The sequence below is a fragment of the Dipodomys ordii genome, unplaced genomic scaffold (genome assembly GCF_000151885.1).
Source record: "Dipodomys ordii isolate 6190 unplaced genomic scaffold, Dord_2.0 Scaffold165, whole genome shotgun sequence".
Taxonomy (NCBI): Eukaryota; Metazoa; Chordata; class Mammalia; order Rodentia; family Heteromyidae; genus Dipodomys; species Dipodomys ordii.
Window position 1 is genome coordinate 2,292,539 of NW_012267381.1, and position 25,151 is coordinate 2,317,689.

The 25,151-nt window shown below is 45.0% G+C and overlaps 2 protein-coding genes across 2 annotated transcripts in view; one reads left to right on the forward strand and one right to left on the reverse strand.

The window, feature by feature from the left end:
* Window positions 1–11,485, reverse strand: part of LOC105998550 (ADP-ribosylation factor 2) — a 23,960-nt gene extending 12,475 nt beyond the window's left edge. Inside the window, exons 1-3 of the mRNA XM_013033301.1 lie at window positions 11,398–11,485; window positions 8,870–9,029; window positions 2,112–2,222 (exon numbers count right to left, since the gene is read on the reverse strand). Coding sequence (XP_012888755.1) covers window positions 2,112–2,222; window positions 8,870–9,017 — 259 coding nt within the window. The 5' untranslated portion in view covers window positions 9,018–9,029; window positions 11,398–11,485. The remainder of the gene's footprint in view (window positions 1–2,111; window positions 2,223–8,869; window positions 9,030–11,397) is intronic.
* Window positions 11,486–23,832: 12,347 nt separating this feature from the next.
* The window catches only part of Nsf (N-ethylmaleimide-sensitive factor), a 149,410-nt gene continuing 148,091 nt past the window's right edge, over window positions 23,833–25,151 (forward strand). Inside the window, exon 1 of the mRNA XM_013033300.1 lies at window positions 23,833–23,909. Within this exon, the coding sequence (XP_012888754.1) occupies window positions 23,898–23,909 (12 nt within the window). The 5' untranslated portion in view covers window positions 23,833–23,897. The remainder of the gene's footprint in view (window positions 23,910–25,151) is intronic.

Here is a 25,151-nt window from a genome sequence, read left to right on the forward strand (position 1 = left end):
AGAGAAAGAGAAAGAAAGAGAAAGAGAGAGAGGGAGGGAAAGAGGGAGAGAGGGAGGGAGGGAAGGAGGGAGAAAGAAAGAGAGAGAGAAAGAAAGAAAGGAAAACAACAACTCATCAATTAGAAATGAACACTAAAGGCTCAATGGGCAAAAGATACTACTATATATAGGCTGGTAAAATGCTGGTAAATGGGGGGCGGGTTAGGGGGTAGTTGTGGAGGTGGAAGGGAAGGGATGGTAGGGGAAAAACAAAGGAGGCAACAATGCTCGATAGGAAATGCACTCATGACCTTGCTCATGGAGCTGTAACCCCTCTGTACAGTATTCTTACAATAAAAAACATACAGGAAGTGGCGCTGTAGCTCAAGTGGTAGAGCGCTCGCCTTGAGTTGAAGAGCTGAGGGACAACGCCCAGGCCCAGAGTTCAAGTCTCACTACCGACAAAAAAAAAACAACAACACAAAAAACATACAAAAAAATGCTGGTAAATGTGGGTATGTCATACCTCTGTATTTGTTGTAAATTTTCTATGAAGAAAGGCTTTTAAAGCTACATTATTTTAAAGATAGGCACTCTAATATCTATAGGCTGAAAAGATGACTATAAATAGAGTTAAATGCCTAAAGTAAGATTTAAAACAATGACGTAAGAAATAAAGGGATGCTTGCCTTGAGTATTTGGTCTGGGAAGACCAACAGACGTGCAAATCCTTACCATTAATACATGCAACCAAGATCCAGAGCAGCAAAACACATACAAGTCAGCTCTAAAATGAGTAATTTTAGATAATGTGAAGATTCTGCACAAGAATCAGGGTGTCTGGGCTGGGAATGAAGCTTAGTGGTAGAATGCTTGCCTCATGTGCATGAAGCCCTGGGTTTGATTCCTCAGTACCACATACACAGAAAAAGCTAGAAGTGGTGCTGTGGCTCAAGTGGTAGAGCGTTAGACTTGAGCACAGAGAGGCTCAGGGGCATCACCCAGGCCCTGAGTTCAGTCCCCAGGACTGGCAAAAAAAAAAAAGAATAAAAAATAATCAAGGTGTCTTAGTAGTTGGCAACATTCAGTAAGGTATCATTTATCTCAATAAAGCCATAAAGAAGATTCAATTCATTGATGGGCAAATGCATTAAGACTCGTCCTTTTAAGAAACCACGAACTGAGCGCAGTAGCCCATGCTTCTAAATTCTAGTACTTGGGGGGGCAAAAAAAAGAAGATGTAGTTCAAGACCAACCAGGGTAATAAAAAAAAAAGCAAAGAACAAGTAGTGAATGCCTATAACCCCAACTATGTGGGAGGTGTAGCAGATGGAAATCCAATACCAGCCTCAAAAAAAGCACATGACCCTATCTGAAAACTAACTAAAGAAACAACAACAAAAAAAAAACAGGAATAAGAGAATAAGTAGTGATCTGGGATACTTAACAAAAATTAACTGAAGAAACAATAAAAACGAATCATGGTAATAAGGGAATAAAGGAACAGGATACCAGAATTGGATTCTAGGTTCAGCCTTTTCCTAGAGGTGTGAGTTTTAGATATTCTCAACAGGTTTAAAAATATTGACTCAATTCAAATTCTTCAAAAACTGGTACTTTGCCAGGCATTTGGTGGCTCATGCTTGTAATCCTAGCTACTCAGGAGACTGAGATCTGAGGATCAAAGTTCAATGCCAGCCAAAGTAGGAAAGTCCATGAGACTCTTACCTCCAATAACCACCAGAAACCCAGAGGTGAAGCTGTGGCTCAAAGTGGTAGCCTTGAACAAAAGAGTTTAGTCAGGGATAGCACACAGGTCTTGAGTTTAAGCCCCATAACCACCACTACCAACAACAATAACAACAACAAAAAAAAAACTGGTACTTCATCTAAAGCATGTGTTAGCTCTCAGTGAAGTAAAACACGAAATTCATGGCGATACCCATTCTGGATTAAGGAGTTAATTAAAGTGGTCCTTTTTCTAGGGCCACATCTCCAAGACGCTTCCCCATCAAGTGAGGAGGCCAGCAGATAGAAGGAATGACTGACAGTTCCCATAAAGCACCTGCAGCAGACATCACCAGGTACATCCACCTGGGGACCGATTTGACATGTACCATTCCTGTCCTTACCTTGGGTATTCTGGAAATAATGTCGCCACAGAGGCCTGATCTTGTCCTGGCCACCAACATCCCAGACTGTGAAGCTGATATTTTTATATTCTACGGTCTCCACATTGAAACCTAAATTGAAAAAAGGGAGAAAAATTGTCTTCACGGGTTGAACAATTTAAAATAACTTCAACTACCATTTCTAAAACGCTTTGATAAAGCAGAGCTCTAGTCAAAGATCTCTAGCTTACAAAGACAACATGCTGGCTTACTCTGCCCTTTATTGTGCCTAGTTTCTCAAACCATTTCTCCTCTCCAATCCCCACAGCAAAGAGGAGACATCCATGGAACTGACTGCTGCTTCTCACTGCACAACAAAACAATCTACCTATATCTTCACACATACTCCTTTCTAGCTCCATCTTGGAGCAAGGAAGGGGAGCAGCTATTGAATGCCAATTCCCTACCCAGACTGTCTGGAACTCTTTTCATTGCTGACTTCTCACCCATCCAAACAGCATGTTCTTAGCATGCCTAGGCTTTTTTTATCTTACAAACAAACAGGGGCTGGGAAAGTGGCTCACTGGTAGCGTGCTTGCCTTGCACGCATGAGGCCCTGGGTTCCATTCCTCAGCACCACATAAGCAGAAAAAGCCAAGTGATGTTGTATGGCTCAAATGGTAGGGCGCTAGCCTTGAGCTGAGGCACTCACAGACAGCACCCAGGCCCAGAGTTCAGGCCCCATGACTGACAAAAAAAAACAAAACACCCAAAACAACAACAACAAAAAAATCCTCCTTCCTTGATCTGCATCTTCACCTACTACCACCCTCTTCTGCTCTACAAAGTCAGCTATATTCACCAACCCCATACATAGCACCACTTTAGCTCTGATCTACCAGGGAAGGCAGCTGGTTTCTCTGGGGTCAGCCAACCATCACTATGTCAGGGAAGCCCCCAATGCTTTTCAGCTCTTTCCTCATGTGACAACACTCTGACACTATTGCCCTCGTCTTCCTTGAAACCTCCCCACTTCCCATGTTCTTCCTACCTCTATGGCTGCATTTTCTCAATCTCTGTAAGCTCCACCATATTCAAATGACCCTCAGGACGGATCCTCAGGATCTCCATTCTCTAACCATTCTCCTTTATGGCCCCTGCCTAAGCAACCCCACTTATCCCCAGGCATCATTGCCATTTCTGATCAAACAATTCTCAGACATATATATATATCGTTCAACCAGGCCCTCCTAAGCTGGCAGTTCCCCAAATACAGTGATCTGTCAAAAAAAATGCATCTTAAGATCCTCACTCTTGGGGCTGGGAAGGTGGATCAGTGGTAGAGTGCTTGCCTCCCATGCATGAGGCCCTGGGTTTGGTTCCTGAGCACCACACAAGCAGAAAAAGCCGGAAGTAGTGCTGTGGCTCAAGTGGTAGAGCACTAGCCTTGAGCTGCAGAGCTGGGGGACAGTGCCCAGGCCCAGAGTTCAGGCCTCATGACCGATAAAAAAAAAAAAATCCTCACTCTTTGCAGGTGCTGGTGGCTCATGCCAAATAATCCTATCTACTCAGGAAGCTGAGATCTGAGTATCACAATTTGAAGCCAGCCTGGGCAGAAAAGTCCATGAGACTCTTATCTCCAATAAGCTGCACCAAAAGTAGCACTGTGGCTCAAACTGATAGAGCGCTAGCCTTGAGCAAAAAGAGCTCAGGGACAGTGCCCAGGTCATGAATCCAAGCCTCACAACTGACACACATACAAAAAAAATCCTCACTCTTCAACCTGCTCCTCTGCTATTCATTCCTTTACTGATTACACTCTACAAGATGGAAACCTGGATGTATTCTATGCTTCCAACTCTTACCCCAAAGCCCCTCTACCAAGCCTCATCAGTTCAGCCTCCTAAATATCTAATATTCTCTTATGCAGAAGACCATCTCTAGCCCTTAAGTAACTAATCCCTCTGAAGCTACTCTTCCTCTGCTAGCTAGACAACTTGCTAAATGGGAAACACAAAGTGTGGCTGAGCGTAGTGGCTCATACCTGAAGTCCCAACTTCTTGGGAATTGGACAGAGAGTAGGAGAATTTCAGTTTGAGGCAGTCTGGGTCAAAAGTTAACAAGGTCCTATCTTTACAGACAAGCCAAGTATGAGATCACATGCATGCATGTGATCTCACCTACACAGGAGGTATAGATAGGAGGATCACAGTCAAATGCTGGCCCCAGGCAAAATCACAAGACCCTGCTGGAAAAATAAATATAAAAGGGCCAAGAGTATTGTTCAAGTGGTAGAATATCAGCCTAGCAAGCACAAGGCTCCAAGTTTAATCCTTAGTACCACAGACATACAAAAATATATTTTTTGGGGGGGGAGGGGGTCCGGTTGTGGGGCCTGAACTCTGGGCCTGGGCACTGTCCCTCAGCTCTTCAGCTCAAGGCTAGCGCTCTACCACTTGAGCCATACCGCTACTTCTGGCTTTTTTTTTTTTTTGCTTATGTGGTGCTGGGGAATCGAACCCAGGGCCTCAGGCAGGCAAGGCAAGTGCTCTACCACTGAGCCACCTTCCCAGCCCACAAAAATATATTATATGTGACCATAATATGCATCACTTCTCTGAATATTTGTATTTGATTAAAATATTTTAAATTTTTAAAAGTTTATAAATGGACATATTAAATTGTAACCGTCCTCAGGCAACCATTTGAAGTACAATTAAAATAATAATAAATACCAAAAAAAGAGTTGAGCATGGTGGCTTACACCTGTAACCTCAGCTCCTGGGAGGGTGAAGGCAGAAGGCTGGTCTGGGCTACTAAGTAAGACCACTTAAAAAAAGAAAAAGAAAAAGAGGTTGGGAGGCAAAGAGTTAGGGAAATCTTTGCTTGGTTTTTCTAAGTCTTGAATATGATTGCTAAGACCCACAGTTACCATTCAAAAATCTCAATTCTAGTTATGCCTTGTTTTGGTAAGAGACACTCACTGCACTGAAAAAAGCTAAACTGTTGCTAAATAAGTATACAAATTCAGTGTCATTCCAAGTCCACAGCAATGGGGGCAAAAGAGAATTTAGCAAAAACTTCAAACTTTCATCTGGAGAAATAAACAAGTCAGCCTAACCAGGAAATTTCTGAAAATGAGTAATGAATTACTTCTAAGCTATGACCAAGCCCTAGTGACACTTGAATAGAGTTCTGATGATGACTACAACAGGAAGAGGTTTACACAGCAGTGAGAACATAGTACAATTTCAAATCAGCACAGAAAGTCATCCAATCAATGGCACCAAGTCACTGGCTACCCCTGAAACAGTAAGTAAGGCCAATGGACATCTGAATATATCCACTCAATAAAGAAAATTCTAGGGGGGGGGCGGGGGGAAGGCTGGGAAGGGATGGGAAGGGTAAACAAAGGAGGAGGCTGCAATGCTTGATAAGAAATGTACTCATTATCTTGCCCATGTAATTGTAACCCCTCTATACAGTATGTTCACAAAAAATTTAAAAAAAGAAAATTCTAATTCAAATCAGTGGGTTTTTTCCCATCAGATGGTTAAATTTACAGAGGAAATGGGTACTTTTTTTTTTTTTTGGGTCCGGACGTGGGCCTGAACTCTGGGCCTGGGCGCTGTCCCTCAGCTCTTCAGCTCAAGGCTAGCGCTCTATCACTTGAGCCACAGTGCCACTTCTGGCTTTTTTCTTTTTGCTAATGTGGTGCTTAGGAATCGAACCCAGGGCCTCATGCATACAAGGCAAGCACTCTACCACTGAGCCACTTTCCCAGCCCCAGAAATGGATACTTTTTAGCAGTAGAGGAACAACCTTTTGGAGAACAGTCTGGCAACTTGGATACACATCTGAGATACACATTTGTTGGTTTGGTTTTGTTGTTGTTGTTGCTGCTCATACTGGGGCCTAAACTCAGGATTTCATCACTGTCAGTTTTTTTGGCTCAAGGTTAACACTCTATCACTTGAGCCACACAAACACTTCTAGCTTTTAGGTAGTTAACTGGAGATAAAAGTCTCACAAACTTTCCTGCTCAGGCCAGCTTCAAACCAAGATCCTCAGTAGTTAAGATTACAGGCATGAGCTACCAGTGCCCAGAAGTATGCATTTGTTTTAACATAGCAAGCCTTTTCCAGGAATTAGTGTAAGAAAATATAGTATAGGGGCTGGGAAGGTGGCTCAGTGGTAGAGTGCTTGCCTTGCATGCATGAGGCCCTGGGTTCAATTCCTCAGTACCACATAAGCAGAAAAAGCCAGAAGTGGTGCTTTGGCTCAAGTGGTAGGGCACTAGTCTTGTGCTGAAGAGCTAAGGGACAGCGCCCAGGCCCAGAGTTCAGGCCCATGACTGACATTAAAAAAAAAAAGTATATGTTTGCAAAAATTGTGAAAGATGTATGAGCATTATTTAAAAACATATAACTATCCATTCATGAAAATTACTTTTAATCATATATAGCTGGGCAGTGGTGGCTCATGTCTGTAATCCTAGCTACTCAGGAGGCTGAGATCTAAGGATCACAGCTTGAAACAGCGAGAGTGGAAAAGTCCATGATACTCTTATCTTCAACTAATCACCAAAAAAGCTGGAAAGTGGAACTGTGGTTCAAGTGTTAGAGCACCAGCATTGCATGGAAAAGCTCAGAGATAGCACCTAGGTCCTGAGTTCAAGCCCCAGGACCAGTGCTTGTGTACATGTGAGTGTGTGCGTGCATGCGCGCACACACATGCACGCACACACACATATCCATATAATGGATAGTACCGTTATCAAAATTGGATGTTAGCTAGGCACTGGTGGCTTGGATCATGGGTCGAAGCCAGCCCAGCAGGAAAGTCTGTGAGACTCTCATCTCCAATTAACTACCAGAAATCTAGAAATGGAGCCCAAAGAAGAGCACTAGCCTGGAGCAAAAAAGAGCTCAGAGACAGTGCCCAGGCCCTGAGTTCCTGCCCCAAGAGTAACCAATAAAGAAAAAAGTTGATGTTGATCTGTATGAGCCCCTTTCCAAACCCATCATGGCTTTATCTAGGCCAGCCCATTCACTGTTTCTCAGGGACACTACTCCTGTGGGCTGCCTTGTGATCAGGCAGAAGTAGGTGGGGTCTCTCTCTCTAGCTGGTCTGTTTCCTTAAGGAGCACTGATGTCAATGGCTGGAAGCACCACAGCATAAGCACTTGCTAAATCTCTGCTGAGTCCTAGTTGCTGATGTCTTTCCACAGAACTGGGAATGCTCAAGGGCATGGACAGTGACAGGCATGACTCAAGCTTCCCCAGTATGATGATTCAGTTCACCTTGCATGGGCCAGTCATTTTACTAGACAGATGAGAAAACCCTGATTCCTGTTCTTATTTACCTTGTTGGGAAAAAGAAAGAGTGAACAAGAAACTACAAACATGCTGGGAGTTACTAAGAACACCAGATTGCTGAGGAAACTTAAATGGGGGGAAACTGGCTCAAGGAAAGGCATACCCGAGAAATAATGTTTAAACTGAGACTAAAAGAACATGCTAGCTGGGCTGGAAAGTGGCTCAGTAGTAGAATGCTTGCCTTGCATGCATGAGGCCCTGGGTTCAATTCCTTAGCACCACATAAACAGAAAAAGCCAGAAGTGGTGTGTGGCTCAAGTGGTACAGTGTTAGACTTGAGCTGAAGAGCTGAGAGACAGCACCCAGGCACAGAGTTCATGACTACAACGACAAAAAAAAAAAAAAAAGAACATGCTAGCATTCACTAGGCAAAGACAAAGGGGCAAAGGAAGAAGGCATGAAAACATTTCACAGCAGAAATGACCTAGAAAGTGGACTGAGCCTATTATCTAACATGAAGCCGGAAAAGAGCCCACAAATGATTTTACAAACATATCTACCAATATCTTAAAAGTAGAATGTTTCTTAAATCTGTTTTTCTATGCATGCATGAAGCTAAAGGCAGCACATATTATTTATGCCATTAGAAAGAGCCAAGCAATCATGCTGTTTTTTTTATGTTGGAAGAATACAGTTCTTAAATTATGTATGTAACGATTTTCATCTGCTCTTTGTCTTCCTCCAATGTTGGCACCTCTGAAGTTGTGCTAAGGTGAAAGGTAGTCCTTTGGGTTCTGTGTGTACCTATTCAACACTCAGGGCTAATGTTCGCATGCCATCCTGTGGAATGCACCAGCAGTTTGGGTTTCCAGGGAGTTCACAAAGCATGGCTTAAGTTCTGTCAAAACTGCTTCTGCAAAGCCCTTCAGGAGCCTACAAAACACAGCGCTGTTCCCAATAAGACAAATACTGCCAGTTTGTCAAGTTTCTTCTTTGGACACCATCACATGTAGCTGGCTGAAGCCAGAGTGAAGAGAACTCACTCCATCTTTAAACATGAGAGCACACTCCACCAAGAGAGCTACCCAAGGGAAGGCCAGCTGGAATGGAGGCTGACAGAGAGGCAGTGCCAGCTCCCACCTCAGGCTGGGACATAGGCTGACACAGGCAGGGAGGGCAAAGCCCTCCCCACTGTTTTAATTGTTACTTTTTCTTCTTTGCCAAACAAACAGGACTAAATTTGCTAGCCTAGCCTGTGTTTATATAACTCAATGTAAACCTAAGAATATGCCACATGCAGAGAGAGCAATTAAGAAAATACATAGAACCTGACTAGGATCCCCAAATGTTTCTGCTCTTGGTACCAAGATTTTTGAAAAGCAATGCCCAGTGGTATGAGAAGCACAGAAAATTGTAGCATACTACACTGCAAAGTGACAGTATTCAGGGCTGTTCACATACCTATGGTAGGGATGGTGGTTACGACTTCTCCCAGCTTCAGTTTATACAAGATGGTAGTCTTGCCTGCTGCATCCAAACCTACCATGAGAATCCGCATCTCTTTTTTCCCAAAGAGACTTTTAAACAGCTTTTCAAAAACGTTCCCCATTGTAATGGAATTCTGCAACTCGAAAGAACAGAAAATCAAGTGACATAATTATTTGTTTTTTCTGAGATATAAAAGAATCATACATGAAATGTGCTACAATTAGAGATGGTTCCAAGACAAAAAAAAAAAGTTAAAGCCGGGCGCCGGTGGTTCATGCCTATAATCCTAGCTACTCAGGAGGATGAGATTTGAGGATCACAGTTCAAAGCCAGACTGGGCAGGAAAGGCTATGAGACTCTTATCTCCAATTAACCACCAGAAAACCGGAAGAAGTTCTATGGCTCAAGTGTTAGAGTACTTGGCTTGAGCTGAAGAGCTCAGGGAAAGCACCCAGACCCAGAGTTCAAGCCCTATGACAATTAAAAAAAAAAAAAGTTAAACAATGTTACTTACAGCTTGACCAATAAGGAAAGAGTATGCTTTGGATTCAAAGGAAAAACAACCAAGCCTTTTGATGCTCTGCCAAGAAATTCTATTTTCCACTACAGCATCCAAGAAGGGCAATGGAACATCCTCAAGGCCATGCTATGGTGGTAGCCTTCAGTCATCTTAAATACAGAAACAATGCCACAATACACACACACACACACACACACAGAGTATCATACATACACATGCACACACCTCTCTGAAATTAAGTCATGAATCTTATTTTATACTCTATGAACCAAAGTTCATAAGACAGAGAAACATTCATTATGCCTTCTGCTAGCAGACAATACCAATACCTAGAAAAGAACCCAAGAAATTTTCAGAGTTGAGGTTACAATTAGGTAAAATGTTCAACATTATGCATTATGGTTATTTTGGCTCACCTGGACTGTGATCCTCCCATCTGTGTTTCCTTTTGTGGCTGGCATAGTAGCCACATGCCAGATCATTGTACTTCACTCAGAGCTTGGGATAACAGGTGGGTGACACCACACCCAGCCACTGAGTCTCTGGATCTTTTTACCCTGGCTGGGAGGCCTGAAACTGAGATTCCCCACCCCACCCAAGATTCCCTACCCCACTTAAAGTAGCTAGGATTGCAGGCCAGAGCCACTGTACCTGGCTTGCTTTAAAAAAAAATATATATATATATATATATATATGAAGGGCTCGGACTCAGTCAGGGCCCAGTAGCAAAATGTTCTACCACATAAGCCACAATACCTATCATTTTTGCTTTAGTCATTTTAAAGATAGGGTTTCCTGCTTTTTGCCTAGGCCATCAGCTGACTGCCATCTGCCTCCCTCCTAGCTAGAAGGCCACTACACCCAATTTGTTCTTTGAGATAAGGTCTGGATAGCTTTTTGCCTGGGCTCAAACATTGATACTCCTATCTCTGCCTCTCAAGTAGCTACTATTATCTTTTTTCCTTTTTTACAGATGAATCTATTTTAATTGTGTGCTTGTCACTTGAGTAAAAGACTTCAAAATAGCAACAGATTTACATAGTTAACAATTCTTGGAAGTCTACAAAATTTGTTCAAAAGGGAAGAGACATCCTTGTTCCAGAAACAATGGGGTTTTTTTTCCTTCTAAACTGCTAACCAAAAAGAGGATGTAACAAGGTCAGCCAAACTCCCATTCAACCAGGTCCTAGTGATCTCAGAAGGGAGATTCCCCCCCACCCCCCAGTTCCAGAGGCCTTACAGAATTTCTGCACGCAAATAAAGGATCAGATGATCAAAGAATAATGGCTGCATTAATTATTCGTACAAGACTCATAGGTTTAAAACAGCCCAGTGCAATGAAGCATTCAAAATCTTGTTAGGTGATAACACTTGGGATACCTTTGTTGGGGTGAGAGGGGTGTGTGTGGAGACAAGTGTCACAGTGGAGGAAACCAGACATAGGGAGCAGGAAGGTATGTCTGGCTTCCAAGACCCTAAAAGCAGGTGGCGCTGTGTTCCTCCGGCCTCTCTCTTCCCCTTTCCTCGTCTTCCTCTCCCAGTGAGCGAGGTCCAAGGTTCAGATCTAAGGGAGACTCTCCGGACTAAGACGTAGCCAATCCAGGGGCTGCTGGCCATGCTTACCTTCCCCGGCCCCAATTACCCAATGTCCATGGGGGAAAAACCACGGCGAGTCCTTAAAGATACCGACTTAGAGAAGCCGCGTGGCCAAGCAGACCATGCACGGCGGGCGGGCCGCAGGGTGCTTTCGGCCCCAGCCGCCAGGCCGCTCCCTCTCAGCCTGCCGAGGGTCACGCGGCTAAGCCGACCCGGCCCCTCTCGTTTCCCGGTTGCCGGGTCCTACAGAGGGCGGGGAGGCGACAGTGAAGCCCAACCCCTTTCCACAGGCCACCATAAGTCTCCAGTTCTCCGTCCACTGACGGGTCGGAAATCGAGCCAGCCTTTGAAGGCCGCTGTTCCGTCCCTCCAGCCCGCTACTCACCTGTCACCCCTCGGAACGCTGAGACACACTGCTCAGACCACCCCTACAGACTCCGCGGCCTTTAGAATTTAGGCTCCTCTGAGTAAAATGGCGACCTGCAGGGGGCGGGAACAGCAACCAACCAATCGCTCACTGGCCTTAGGAGTCTTTGTACCAATGATCACAAAGTTCCCTGAGTGACGACACATCTAGCCAATGCGATAGACAATAAGGACTGGAGAGGACGCGGGCCCGCCCCCCGCGACCTAGGCGACGGCACCAAGCTCTGGAAATGCCGGGTTCATCTTCCAATGAGAGCTCAGTGTGCCCCCTCGTGAGCCCTGCCCACGTGCCCCAGACTGGTGCCACGTGAGACCAATCCGAACAGCAAAAGTATTTCCGATTGCACAGCCAATCAACTGGGGAAAAGCTCAAGGATTGAACGAACCCCGGGAGCATTCAGACCAATCGGGTCCGGGGATGTGGGCGGGGTCAGATTCATAGTGATATTTAAGGAAATTTGCCCGGGTTGAGCTAAAAGTAGAAAGTAGTCTGAGGCAATGTTCGAGGTAGGAAGTATCTAGACACCAGCACCGAAACTAGCATGAGGAAGACTTCCTATTTAGTCAGAAACTAGACTACTGCCCTTCCTGTAAATAGATTTTCAAACTGTTGGGAGAAATCCAGACACCCACACCTTCTAGGCTTTACCTAGAGTCCATAGTCTTCACTTCTTGAAAAATACTTTTCTCAGTCCCTTAAATGCCAATTTGCTTATAATTAAAAAGGTTAGTCAGACGCTGCCTGTAGATGACACCTTCAATCCTACTACTAAGGAGGCTGAAATATGAGAAAAGCTAGCATGGGCAGGAAAGTCTGAAACTTTTTTTTTTTTTTTGGTCGGTCGTGGGGCTTGAACTCTGGGCCTGGGCGCTGTCCCTCAGCTCTTCAGCTCAAGGCTAGTGCTCTACCACTTAAGCTACAGCACCACTTCCGATTTTCTGAGTGGTTTATTGGAGAAAAGAGTCTCACGGCCTTTCCTGCCCCGGCTGGCCTTGAACTGCGATCCTCAGATCTCAGCCTCCTGAGTAGCTAGGATTACAGGCGTGAGCCACCAGCGCCCAGCCAAGTCTGAGACTATTATCTCCAACTAACCACCCAAAAGCCAGAAATGGGGCTGTGGTTCAAATGGTAGAGTGCCAGCCTTAAGCAAATAAAAGCTAAGCTACAGCACCCAGGCCCTGAGTTCAAGTCCTAGAACTGGCACATACATGTGCAAATGCACACACACACACACACATACACACACACACAAATCACTACATGTATAAAGTCATTTTTTAAAAAAACACCACCAGCATACCCCTATGTAAGGGGTAGGGGGAGGCAAAAGAGGAGAAAGAAATAATCATCTGAAGGTAATGCACCATTATTTTGACTTATTTCTCTGTGACCATATTACTATGCAAGTTTTACATAGTTCAGATTGTGAATGTACACAATGTTGTCTTTTTCTGGTTAATAATCATTTTCCACATTACCTAACATTTTCTTAAACATAATTTTGATAACTAGGGCAAGAGGCTCCTATCCTAGTTCTGCAAATGCCCAGTTCATCTTCCAAAGCAAACTTATAATGGAATTCTATGCATTACAATAAAATGTGTAAATGTAGTTTAATTTACTTAATAACTTTCATATCAATAATGATGGAGATTTATTCCTTCAGTTGTGACAACCTAAATAAGTGTTTTTCCAAGATTTCTATGGGGCCTAGAAATAAAACAAAGTCCTTATCCATATGGTATTAAATTGTTTAACCAATATGATTATATGAATGCAGACATTTTCCATGCCATATTGTTTTCTTTTTCTTTATTTTGCAGTGTTGAGGATCAAACCCAGGGCCTTGCTCATGCTTATGTTAGGCAGGCACTCTACCACCACAGAGCTATGTTATATATGTACATTATACATATGCATATATAGTGTGTGTGTTAATCAGCTTTCCATCACTATAACAAAATATCTAAGATAACCAACTTCAAAAGAGGAAAGTTTTTTTTTATTTTGGTCGGTCTTGGGGCTTGAACTCTGGGCTTGGGCGCTGTCCGTGTGCTCTTCAGCTCAAGGCAAGCACTCTACCACTTGAGCCACAGCACCACTTCTGGTTTTCTTGTGGTTTATTGAAGATAAGAGTCTCATGGAGTTCCCTGCCCAGGCTGGCTTTGAACCGTGATCCTCAGATCTCAGCCTCCTGAGAAACTAGGATTACAGGTGTTAGCCTGGCTTTAAGAGGAAAGTCTTGAAGGATTCAGTGCATGATTGATTAGCACATGTCCCTGTGCTGGTACAGTGATCATGATGGGAATGTATAATGGAGGAATTCTATTCATTTCATGGTTGGGAGAAGACACACAGGCGCGCGCGTGCACACACACACACACACACACAATCTCCTTTATGAGCATAGCCACAATGACTTTAGACCTCCCATAGGCCCTATGTCTTAAGGGATGTACTGGCTCTCAAGAGCACCTTGGGCTGAGGCCATGCCTTTAACACTTGGACCACTGCAGGAATATTCTAGATCCAAAGTATAGAAATATTGTGTATATTTTAATAATAATAGTATGCATGAAGGATGAAATATAGGAAAAATAGATCTCATTTACTAGTGCTTATATTCAAAAAGAAGGATTGTAATTTTTTAAAAGTGATTGAGACTAGGTGCCAGTGGCTCACACCTATAATTCTAGCTAATCAAGAGGTTGAGATCAATAGAAAGCCCACAGATTGGGAGAAGCTTTTCACTAGCCATACAACAGACAAGAGCCTCCTATCTAAAATATACTTAGAACTCAAAAAAATTCAATCCCCCAAAAACAAATCCTCAAAGAAACAACTGCCTCATTGAAAAGTAAGCTAAAGTCTTTTTGTTTTTTTGGGTCCAGTCATGGGGCCTGAACTCTGGGCTTGGGCACTGTCCCTCACTCTTCAGCTCAAGACTAGTGCTCTACCACTTGAGCCACAGCACCACTTCCAGCTTTTTTCTTTTTGCTTATGTGGTGCTGAGGAATTGAACCCAGGGCCTCAGGAATGCAAGGCAAGCGCTCTACCACTGAGCCACCTTCCCAGCCCATAAGCCAAAGTCTTAAAGAGAGACTTCTCTGAAGAGGAAATAAGAATGGCCAATAGACACATGAAGAAATGCAAATCAAAACACTGAGATTCCACCTCATCCCAGTTAGAATGGCAATAATCAAAAAATAACAACAGATGCTGGAGGAGATGATGCCAAAAGGGAACACTACTGTATTGTTGGTGGGAGTGTAAACTTGTTCAACCACTCTGGAAAGCAGTATGGAGATTCCTCAAAAAACTAAACATAGAGAACCCCTATGACCCAGCAATCCCACTTCTGGGCATTTACCCAAATGACCACAAACAAGGCCATTCTAAAGCTACCTGCACAGCTATGTTTATTGCAGCATTATTCACTATAGCTAAGATATGGAACCAACCCAGATGCCCCTCAGTAGATGAATGGATCATGAAAAGGTAGTTTTTATATTCAATGGAATTCTATGCTTCCATCAGAAAGAATGACACTGCCCCTTTTGTAAGGATGGAAATACTTGGAAAAAATCTTATTAAGTGAAGTAAGCCAGACCCAAAGAAACATAGGTCCCATGGTTTCTCTTATTTGCAAAATTAGTACAGGATAGTCTAGGATAATCTTAGCAGATGAGCGGAATAGCACAATAGCTATGTACTTATAACCATATAAGATGATGCTAAGCGAAATGAACTTCAAGAAGCGGAAACAAGTTTTTCTTTTTGTTCTTGTTTTTAATATACTAAGTGATTTCTTGTTTCTTTCGTGTGTTCTTTCCCCTATGATTTATCCCCTATTGCCACTGTATTTAATTTTGGTACCCTGGCATTATATATGTGTGTGTGTGTGTGTGTGTGTGTGTGTGTGTGTGTTTATCTGAATTAGGGAAGGGAAGGGGATCAACAGAATGTTGAGACAAAGAACAAGGGGGGAACTGTAGGGCACATGGGCAGCAAAGATGGCACTGAGAGGGAGTTGAGTGGGCAGAGCCCAATTTACGTTCAGTGTGTAACCGGCCTGTGGAAGCTTAGGTGCATGATAGGATGTGACCTTAACAGTGACTGGTTCCTCTTCCTCCCCTCCCATGCCACCCGCTCTTTTTTTGCTTTAAAAAGGGCTTGCTCTGTGTTAATAAACGAGTTTTCCTGCTTGAGTTGACTCCCTGCTGCGTCTGATTGTCTCCCGGGCTAAGGGAGGCTGGGGAACAGGTGAGCAGCCGCATTTACCTCTCCTCGGACCCCCGTCCATCTTTCGTGGGATGGACGAAGACCCGACAGGGAACCAATGCAACAGAGATACTCACTAGACAATATGTTGGAAATGATCTGCACAACTTGTGGGGGACTGGGGAAAGGGAAAATAAAGAAAAATGAGGAAGGGGTAACAAGTTCAACAAGAAATATACTTTTTACCTCACTTATGTAACTGTAACCTTTCTGTACATCACCTCAATGGAAAAAAAAATGATGCCATTAAAAAAAAAAGAGGTTGAGATCTGGGGATTAAGGTACAAAACCAATCTGGACAGAAAATCCTTGAGACCTTATCTCCAATTAACCAGAAAAAAAAAAGGCAACAGAAATGAAGATGTGGCTCAAGTGATATAAGGCCAGCCTCGAGTGAAACACTAAGCAAGGGTTTGAGCCAGGTGCTGGTGGCTTGAATCCTAGCGACTCAGGAGGCTGAGATTTGAAGACTTCCTTCAGTTTGAAGCCAGCCCAGACAGGGAAGTCTGTGAAATTTGTATCTCCAATTAACCACCAAAAAAAAAAAAAAAATCAGAAGTGGAGCTGTGGCTCTAATGGGTAGAGCAAGAGGCTTGAATGAAAAAGCTAAGGGGAATAACACAGGCTCTGAGTTCAAGCCTCAATATTGGTATGCACATACAAAAACCATTTGGTTGCTATGGAGCTACTAGGATTAGGTATAGAGTACTAATGAATATTTGGAAGTCAGGATCTGCTATGGTCTGCTGGATCTCTACAGATCTGTAGGTATACCCTGTGAAAATGATGTGCTTCTTTCATGAAACATTAGTCAAAAAACTGGAATATGTGGTTTGATGGTAAAGCCCTTTCCTAGCCTGTCTGGGATTATGGATTTGATCCCCAGCAAAGCAAGAGGTGGGGGAAGTCAGGTGTACACAGTCCACCTTCCTGGGAGCATAAGCAACTAGGCTCATTCCTCTATTCTGGTCATACTTTTGTTCAATGATTGTCCTCTGCATTTTGCAGGATCCGCTCTGCACATGTTCTCTGACCTGAAAACAGACTTGCAGCAAACACACACTTAAGAGAAACTAATGATTGGAAGAGATGAAGGCTGCTTTCTAGCCACATGATGCAGGGTTAGGCAGCCTGGTAATCAGATTGGGGCTTGCACTGAAGGCTCATTTGGTTTCCATAGCAACATTATTTCCCTTCCACAGAGAACCCTGTTTTCCCTCCTTCCCATTCCCACTCTGCAGAATGAATTGATTTTCAGGGCTGTAGGTGTTTTTTTTTTTTTTTTGTCTTTGATCCTTTGAAGGTAAGAAACAGCTTGATTTACAACAAATGAAAGGACCTTGACTACAGCTAGAATGCCGCATTGCAGCAGCTGGACTGCCTCTTCTCCTAACTCCTAATTCTGTCTCCATTTTATTCCTCTCTAGACTTAGTCATTATTTTGGAAAAATCAGTTTTTCTGACAGCCAACAGATGGCAATTCCATCATCCTAAACCTAGCTGTGATGACAGGGCTGTAAAATTAATAGTTCCCAACATAGGCTGGGCTGGCCTGGGTAGGTGACTCATGTTTGAGGATGGGAGGGGCAAGAATAAATCTCTCCACCTACAGATGCCTCCCCATACAGTGTCCCAGCCTCTGTCACTGTTCTATGAGAGATTTGGTTCTATGAGAGATTTGGTTCCCTCATGTTTCCATTGCTTTCCTGACATTGCAACCACTCCTGGGAGGTGTTCTATATCAGGTCTCATGCAGAAGAAACCTGGACAAGACAGGAGGTACAAAGAGAAGGGTATAAAACAGGCTCTAGAGACAAAGAGTGAACAAATGCAATCGTACTCAACTAGACACTATCCTGAAAATGAACTATACAACTTGTGGGTAGGGACAAGAGGGAAAATCTGGGAAATAGTAAGAGAAGGAGTGACATTGTCAAAAAAGAAATGTACGCTTCATCTGACTTATGTAACCGTAACCCCCTGCACATCACCTTTATAATAACAGTGACAAACATTTAAAAGGAGGGGGCTATGAAGCCAAGCACCAGGGTCTCACAACTGTAATCCTAGCTACTCAGGAGACTGAGACTTGAAGGACTGATGTTTGTAATTAGCCTGGGCAGAAAAGCCCATGAGACTCCATCTCCAATTAAATAACAAAAAAGCCAAACTGGACATGTGGCTCAAGTGGCAAAGCTCCAGCCATGAGACAGAAAGTCAATCAAAAGTGTGATGCAATGAGTTCAAGTTCTGGAATTGGCACCTTTACCTAACAATGACATCTGCAAAACTTTTTTTTATGGGGGGGGGTCCTGTCCTGGGGCCTGAACTCTGGGCCTAGGCGCTGTCCCTCAGCTCTTCAGCTCAAGGCTAGCGCTCTACCACTTGAGCCACAGCACCACTTCCAGCTTTTTTCTTTTTGCTTATGTGGTGCTGAAGAATCAAACCCAGGGCCTTATGCATGCAAGACAAGCGCTCTACCACTGAGCCACCTTCCCAGCCCCAGACATCTGCAAAATTTTGAGCCTGGTGTTTTTCTGTCTTTTGTGCACACTTACACATGTTCTCTCTCCCTCTCTCCCGTTCTCCCTCTCTCTCTTTCTCTGCAGATGCCTTTGGTTGATTACCATACAGTAGTGAACACTCACTTTTGACTACTTGTTGAAACACCTGCCCACAATCCTATCCTTCTGGAAGGCCTTTGAAATGCAAGCTTCACCTGAAGTGAGTGGAACTCCTATCTCGGTCCCTAGGGCCCCTTGCTTAGTTAACCCTATAGTTTCCATAGGCTAAGCTTAAGTTTTGCTTCATTAATGTGAAAAGCACTAACATGTAGCATTGCCTTGTTAAATAGAGTGTAGCATGGTGGACCAGCTCACTGTTTACTATTACCTTCCCTCTTCAGACACAGGGGAAATGCTGTTACAACATTATTGAAAACAAAATGTCCATGTAACCCACATGCTCCTCAGCCCTGCTCCAGTGGAGCACTTAGCAGGTGATAGGTTGGGACATTTGAATTTAAAATTCTATCTGTACATTCTGGTCTTTAGCTATCAATGACCTGTTCAGAAGCAATGGGAAATACCAAGTTTCCATGCCACTCACTGACAGGAGACTGAGTATAAATGTCAGGGCTATCCAGAAAGAAACAGAGCCAATAGGGTATGTATTTGAAGGACATCAGTAGATTGGTTCAGCCAGCAGCCAGCTTGGCACAGCGCCCCCCTCCCTGACACATACACAGTGGGGTTACCACCCAGGGAAGAGCTTGGGTCTAGTCATAACCCAGGCCAGCTGTCCTATAAGCCACCACCCAGGGGGTGGGCATTGGCTCTTGCCATGTCTCAGGTCAAACCCACCTTTCTCCAACCACTACCCAGGAGAGGGTCTGGCCTGATTCAAACAAACTAGTCATAAGCCCAGGCCAAGCTAATATCCTGTGGCCACTACCCTGGAGAAGGTCTGGCCCGATTCAAATATGGCAACCATAATCGGACAGATTGCCTGAAAGGAGGAGGGGGGGGAGGATAGAGGCAACATAAAGCAACATCTCAGAACCACACAGTGGGACGACAGGTTTCTGGGTCCTGCTGCTTATTCTGAGTGGCCTTTACTTTCTCTTTGCTAAATAAACTCTATAAAACTGTGTACATCATTCCTGGTATTATTTCAATACTACTGGAAAACCCACCGTGCTCATGTCTTGTGCATTACATTCATATAGAAAGAATTTAAGGAGGGCTGGGAAGGTGGCTCAGTGGTAGAGTGCTTGCCTCACATGCATGAGGCCCTGGGTTCCATTCCTCAGCACCACATAAGCAGAAAAAGCCGGAAGTGGCGCTGTGGCTCCAGTGGTATAGCACTAGCCTTGAGCTGAAGAGCTGAGGGACAGCACCCAGGCCCAGAGTTCAGGTCCCATGACTGGCAAAAAAAAAAAAAAAAAATTAAGGAATCAGCTAGTATGGTTGTGAAGGCTTGGCAAGTTCCCAAATCTGATAGGGAAGGCCCTTATCTCTCCTTCCAAGTTGGAGACTCAAGGCAGAGTTGCAGATCTAGTCAAAGGTAAAGTGCTCAAGAATTCTTTCTTGGGGCTGGGAAGGTGGCTCAGTGGTAGAGCACTTGCCTTGCATGCGTGAGGCCCTGGGTTCGATTCCCCAGCACCACATAAACAAAAAGAAAGAAAAGCCGGAAGTGGGGCTGTGGCTCAAGTGGTAGAGCGCTAGCCTTGAGCTAAAGAGCTGAGGGACAGCGCCCAGGCCCAGAGTTCAGGCCCCACGACCGGACCCCCCCCAAAAAAAAAGAATTCTTTCTTGATTGGGATGAAGTGGGCTGTTTGTTTTATGCAGAACTTTGATGAATTGGACAAGGCCCACCAGCATTGGAGAGAGCAAATTTCTTCACTCAAAAGTCTACAGATGTAGGGCTGGGAAGGTGGCTCAGTGGTAGAGCGCTTGCCTTACATTCCTGAGGCTCTGGGTTCGATTCCTCAGTACCACATAAGCAAAAAGAAAAAAGCCGGAAGTGGTGCTGTGGCTCAAGTGGTAGAGCGCTAGCCTTGAGCTAAAGAGCTGAGGGACAGCGCCCAGGCCCAGAGTTCAGGCCCCACAACGGGACCCAAAAAACAAAACAACAACAACAAAAAAGTCTACAGATTTAAACATCCCCCTCGGGCTGGGATGTAGCTCAGTGGCAAAGCGCTTGCCTAGCAAGCACAACATCCTGGGTTCAATCCCCAGTACCAAAAAAAAAAGATAAAATCTTTATGGGCTGGGAAGGTGGCTCAGTGGTAGAGTGCTTGCCCTGCATGCCTGAGGCCCTGGGTTCAATTCCTCAGCACCACATAAGCAGAAAAAGCCGGAAGTGGCGCTGTGACTCAAGTGGTAGAGTGCTAGCCTTGAGCTAAAGAGCTGAGGGACAGCGCCAAGGCCCAGAGTTCAGGCCTCACGACTGGACCCCCCAAAAAAAATCCCCCTCCCCTAAAAGACACCTTCATGTAAATGTTTGATCAAGTATCTAGGCACAGTGGTTCAACTAAAATGACATAAAATCAGCCATGGCAATGAGTCACAAAGTGCTGGCTCAGCAAGAGATTTGGTCAAAAGTTGTTTCTGCTTTGGTGCCTCACTGTTCTTTATATGGTCCTACTGGTTCTATTTTTATTTTTAGCCAATCCTGGGACTTAAACTCAGGGTCTGGGCACTGTCCTTGAGCCTCTCTGTGCTTAAGGCTAGCACTCTAACACTAGAGCCACAGTGCCACTTTTGGCTTTTTCTGAGTATGTGTACTGAGGAATCGAACCAAGGGCTTGATGCATGTGAGGCAAGCACTCTACCACTAAGCCACATTCCCAGCTCATCCTACTAGTTCCATTTCAGTGTGTTATCATCTCTCTTCATCTTTCAGGCCTGTTTCCTCTCTGACTCTAATTCTCTTCCTGTTTTCATAAGAAGCCCTCCAGCTTGTAGAAAACCATGTTGGCCATTTGCAACTTAGGATAAATTTAAAGCATACTATTAATGTCTTATATATCTTTTCTTTTTTCTCTTGATAAAAGGAAAGCACACTGGGGATTTCAGGGAAGAGCTGAAGAGCTAAGTGAATTTTTTTTTCTGTTTTATTTTACATATAAGGAAGAGACATTAGGACAAAGGGACAATGAGATTTTGTAGAAGACAGAAATGAAGTCAACTCTGGGGATCTAGAAAAGTCACAGGTATTTCTTCAGAGTGTCATCGCTATACCAAATGAGCTCCGATTGCTTCTGTCTTTATTCCTCAGGACAGTGAGACTGCAGTTAGTTGTTTTGGAGAGTGTGTCTGATTGATTGAACCAGGGTTCTGCATTCACTTCTCGGCCAAGGTTGCACATACTGGGTGGGGGTGGGGAGAAGCTATAATCAGCATGAACTGGAGGCAGCAAAACTATTTGTTGCCTATGAGCAATCACTGAAAGGACTGTGAAGGAGATGATGCAGAATGATCAGACTGTGTTTCTAATATGACCTTGAGTATCAGAACACAGCACAGATGGGCTACAGATACACAGGGGCAATGTGGAACAAGGTCTGTCCTTTCCCTCCTGCTGGATGCTAAGCTCCTTATAATTAAGAGCTATGTCTGCCTGCAATGTGGCTAGGAGATATTCAAGAGCTGTGCACATTTTATTTCATTTTAATGCTTATGGAGTGGATATAAAGAGACTTTCTGGGTAGAAATGTACATAAGCTGGTATGCTGGACCTTTTCCACCAGGCCTACCCTCCCAATATGATAAAACATTCCATATTGTTGGGAGATTGAAATAATTTCCATTTGCAAGCTACATACCTAATAAAACAAGACAAACAGACTGGTGGTACATCAACATTTTTGCATTAGTCTCCAATCAATGATCAGCAATATCTGATCATTACATAGGGAGCCAGGGTCATCGTCTAGATCTTGTCATTTAGGCAAAATCTCTTGATTTATATGCTGAAATGAAAAGAACAACAATAAACTAAGTTGTGACCCTTAACCTTATCTAATTTTATCTCTCACTTTACAAATAGGGACATAGAGGCTCAGAAAGGGGTGATGGACACTAGGTGAGTGACAGATATAGACCTGAACTCCAGACTCTCCATTAGTTGTTATAGCTTTTGCAAGTGAACAGATCAACTGGGTTTCAATCTTTCCTGATGATCCTTCTGATTCATCTGTAATTTAATTCAAATCTTGTATGTCCAATGAAGCAATGGGATTCTCAGGTTCAGCATGAGACCTTATGAACCTGACATGACTTCTTCCGTTCCCTCCTCTATCTTCAACTCCTGCTTCTCAATCCCCGTCCTACCCCCATATTGAAAAAAAAAAATCTCCCCCCACCCTGCAATTAGATATGAGAAATGAAAGATAAACCTATAAATTCTTATCATCTTGGGAAAATTCAAAGCATGGGAGCTTTTCTGATGTTTATCAGAAAACTAAATTGGCAGAAGTTTTTCTTTGTGCAGGGTGCTTGACGTTCTGAGATTTCCACTGAAGAAATGGTATGCTGGGAGCTAGAGATGTGGTTAGGTTGTAGAGGACTTGGTCAGAAAGCCTGAGGTCCTGAGTGGGAACCTTAGTACCCACCACCTTCACCACACACACACAAACACACACACACACACACACACACACACACACTTCTAGGCACTCAGGAGGCTGAGATGCAGAGGATCACAGTTCAAAACCAGCCCAGACAGAACTCCCATCAAAATCCATCTTCAAAAATAACCAGCAAGCCGGGCACTGGTGGCTCACGCCTGTAATCCTAGCTATTCAGGAGGCTGAGACCTGAGGATCACGGTTCAAAACCAGCCAGGGCAGGAAAGTCTGTGAGACTCTTATCTCCAATTAACCACCAGAAAACCGGAAGTGGCGCTGTGGCTTAAGTGGTAGAGCATTTGCCTTGAGCTGAAGAACATTGACAACTTCAGGAATTAGGAAAACAGGTGGGCCTACAAAGAAAAGCCTGACTTCATGTAGCATTTTAATTCAGAACCGGGTACTTGCTACTGACTGTTCTTGGGAGGATGGTGGGGGTTGGGGGGGTGTCTCAGGGCATTCACACATACATAGGTCTGATAATAAAGCGGGAAGGCTTTAAAAAGAGAACTGCATCTGGCAGGGAGGGTGGTGATTACAAGCATCAAAGACGCTGGGCGCCTGTGGCTCACGCCTGTAATCCTACCTGCTCTGCTCAGGAGGCTGAGATCTGAGAATCCAGGTCATAAACCAGCCTAGGCAGGAAAGTTTAAAAAGCTCAAGGACAGTGTCCAGGCTCTGAGTTCAAGCCCAGGACAAAACAAAACCAAGACAAAACAAGCACAAGACAAAACAAAACCAAAAACAAAGCATGGAAAACCTGGCTACAAATTCGCAACAGAGGATCTAGAGCGAGCATCACGCGGGCACGCGCACCCCTGGAACGCAGTCACCTTGCGGCCGTTCCGCAGCCTCCACCCAACATGGCGCCGCCGCCCCCGCGGGCACACGCGCACGCGCATGACAGGAGGGGAGGCGGGGACGCGGCCGGGAGCGCTCGCGTCCTCACGGCGGCTGCGTGCCTGCGCCGGGGCGGGCTGGCGGCCTCCAGCGGGTGCGCGCGCGGACTGAAGCTGCTGCTGGCGAGCCGGACGTGTCCGCAAAGATGGCGGGCCGGGTGAGTGCCGGCCGGGAGGGAAAGCCCTGGCTCGAGGAGCCGAACGCCGGGCTCGCGGCCCGGCACTGGGAGGTCCAGGCGGCCCCAGAGGAGGGGGCGTGAGGGCTGGCAGTGAGGCACCGGCAGGGCAACGCGGGGCTTGAGGCTGACGGAGGGGGAGCCCTGGCCGGGGGATTAGCTCTCCTCAGAAACTCCGTCCCCCTCGAAGCTGACCCGGGGGGCACCGGTGTCGCCTCCCCCCCACCCCAGTCGTCCCGTGCGGTTCCTCCCGGGGGCTTGTTTCCTGGTCCTCGGGCCGCCGCAGGATCGTGGACCTCCCACCCCGCGCTTCTAGCCTCGGGGGTTTCTCCGCGCCCCCCGGGGTCAGGGGGGAACCGACGAGGTGGCGCGGGCGGAACAGCGGCGGGGGTCCGGGCGCCTGCAGTCGGGGCGAGCGGTGCAGGACCCCCAGGTCCATTTCTAGTTCTTCATAAATGGAAGGTCTTGTGAAAGGGGACGCGGGGTTTCACCCCAGACCTGCGAGCTGTCGAGTCTCTGCGGAAACGGCTTTCGCTTGGGATGCAGATGGATAATAAAAGTACCATTCGCTTTGAATGCAGCCAGAATATGCTATAGTTTCAGGAGCTTTAAATTTTACTTCCTCTTTTAGCTTCTGGGATCGCGGGGTAGGATGGGTTTGGCGATAGGGCTGACCGAGGGCTGTATTGCAGTATGTATTGAGCTAAAAGCTCCCAGGGATGCAACCTGCCCTGTGATCACGCTGATCGTAAGCCTGGGGACATTAGCTGCGTCATTAGGGGCTAAAGATGTGCTTGACTCACCTCTACCAGAATAGTGGGATGCATTTGCATACAATTATGCATATACGCATATATGCAAATGACAATTGTAGATCATAGTCAGAAGAGACTTTAAAGGTCATCTGTCTAGATTAGCTATTTTCTCTTCCTTTCCCCCCATAGCCTCCCCCTTTTATCTAAGGCTGGTTCATCTGTACTTCCAAGTCCCCCCCTCCCCGTCCTGTATATCAGCTGCTTCGAAACATACTCAGGCTTCTCCTATCTTAAAACAAACCTTCTGTCCACCCCCACATCTGTCACCTTTTCTGTCTCCACTTTATAACTAGAAATTCTGAGGTAGTCATCTATATTAGCTTCCGTGTTTCCCATACTCAGCCCACTGCAGTGTGATTCAGATGGGCTCTTTATCGTCCCAGGGAAATGAGTCTCTAACTTTATCCCC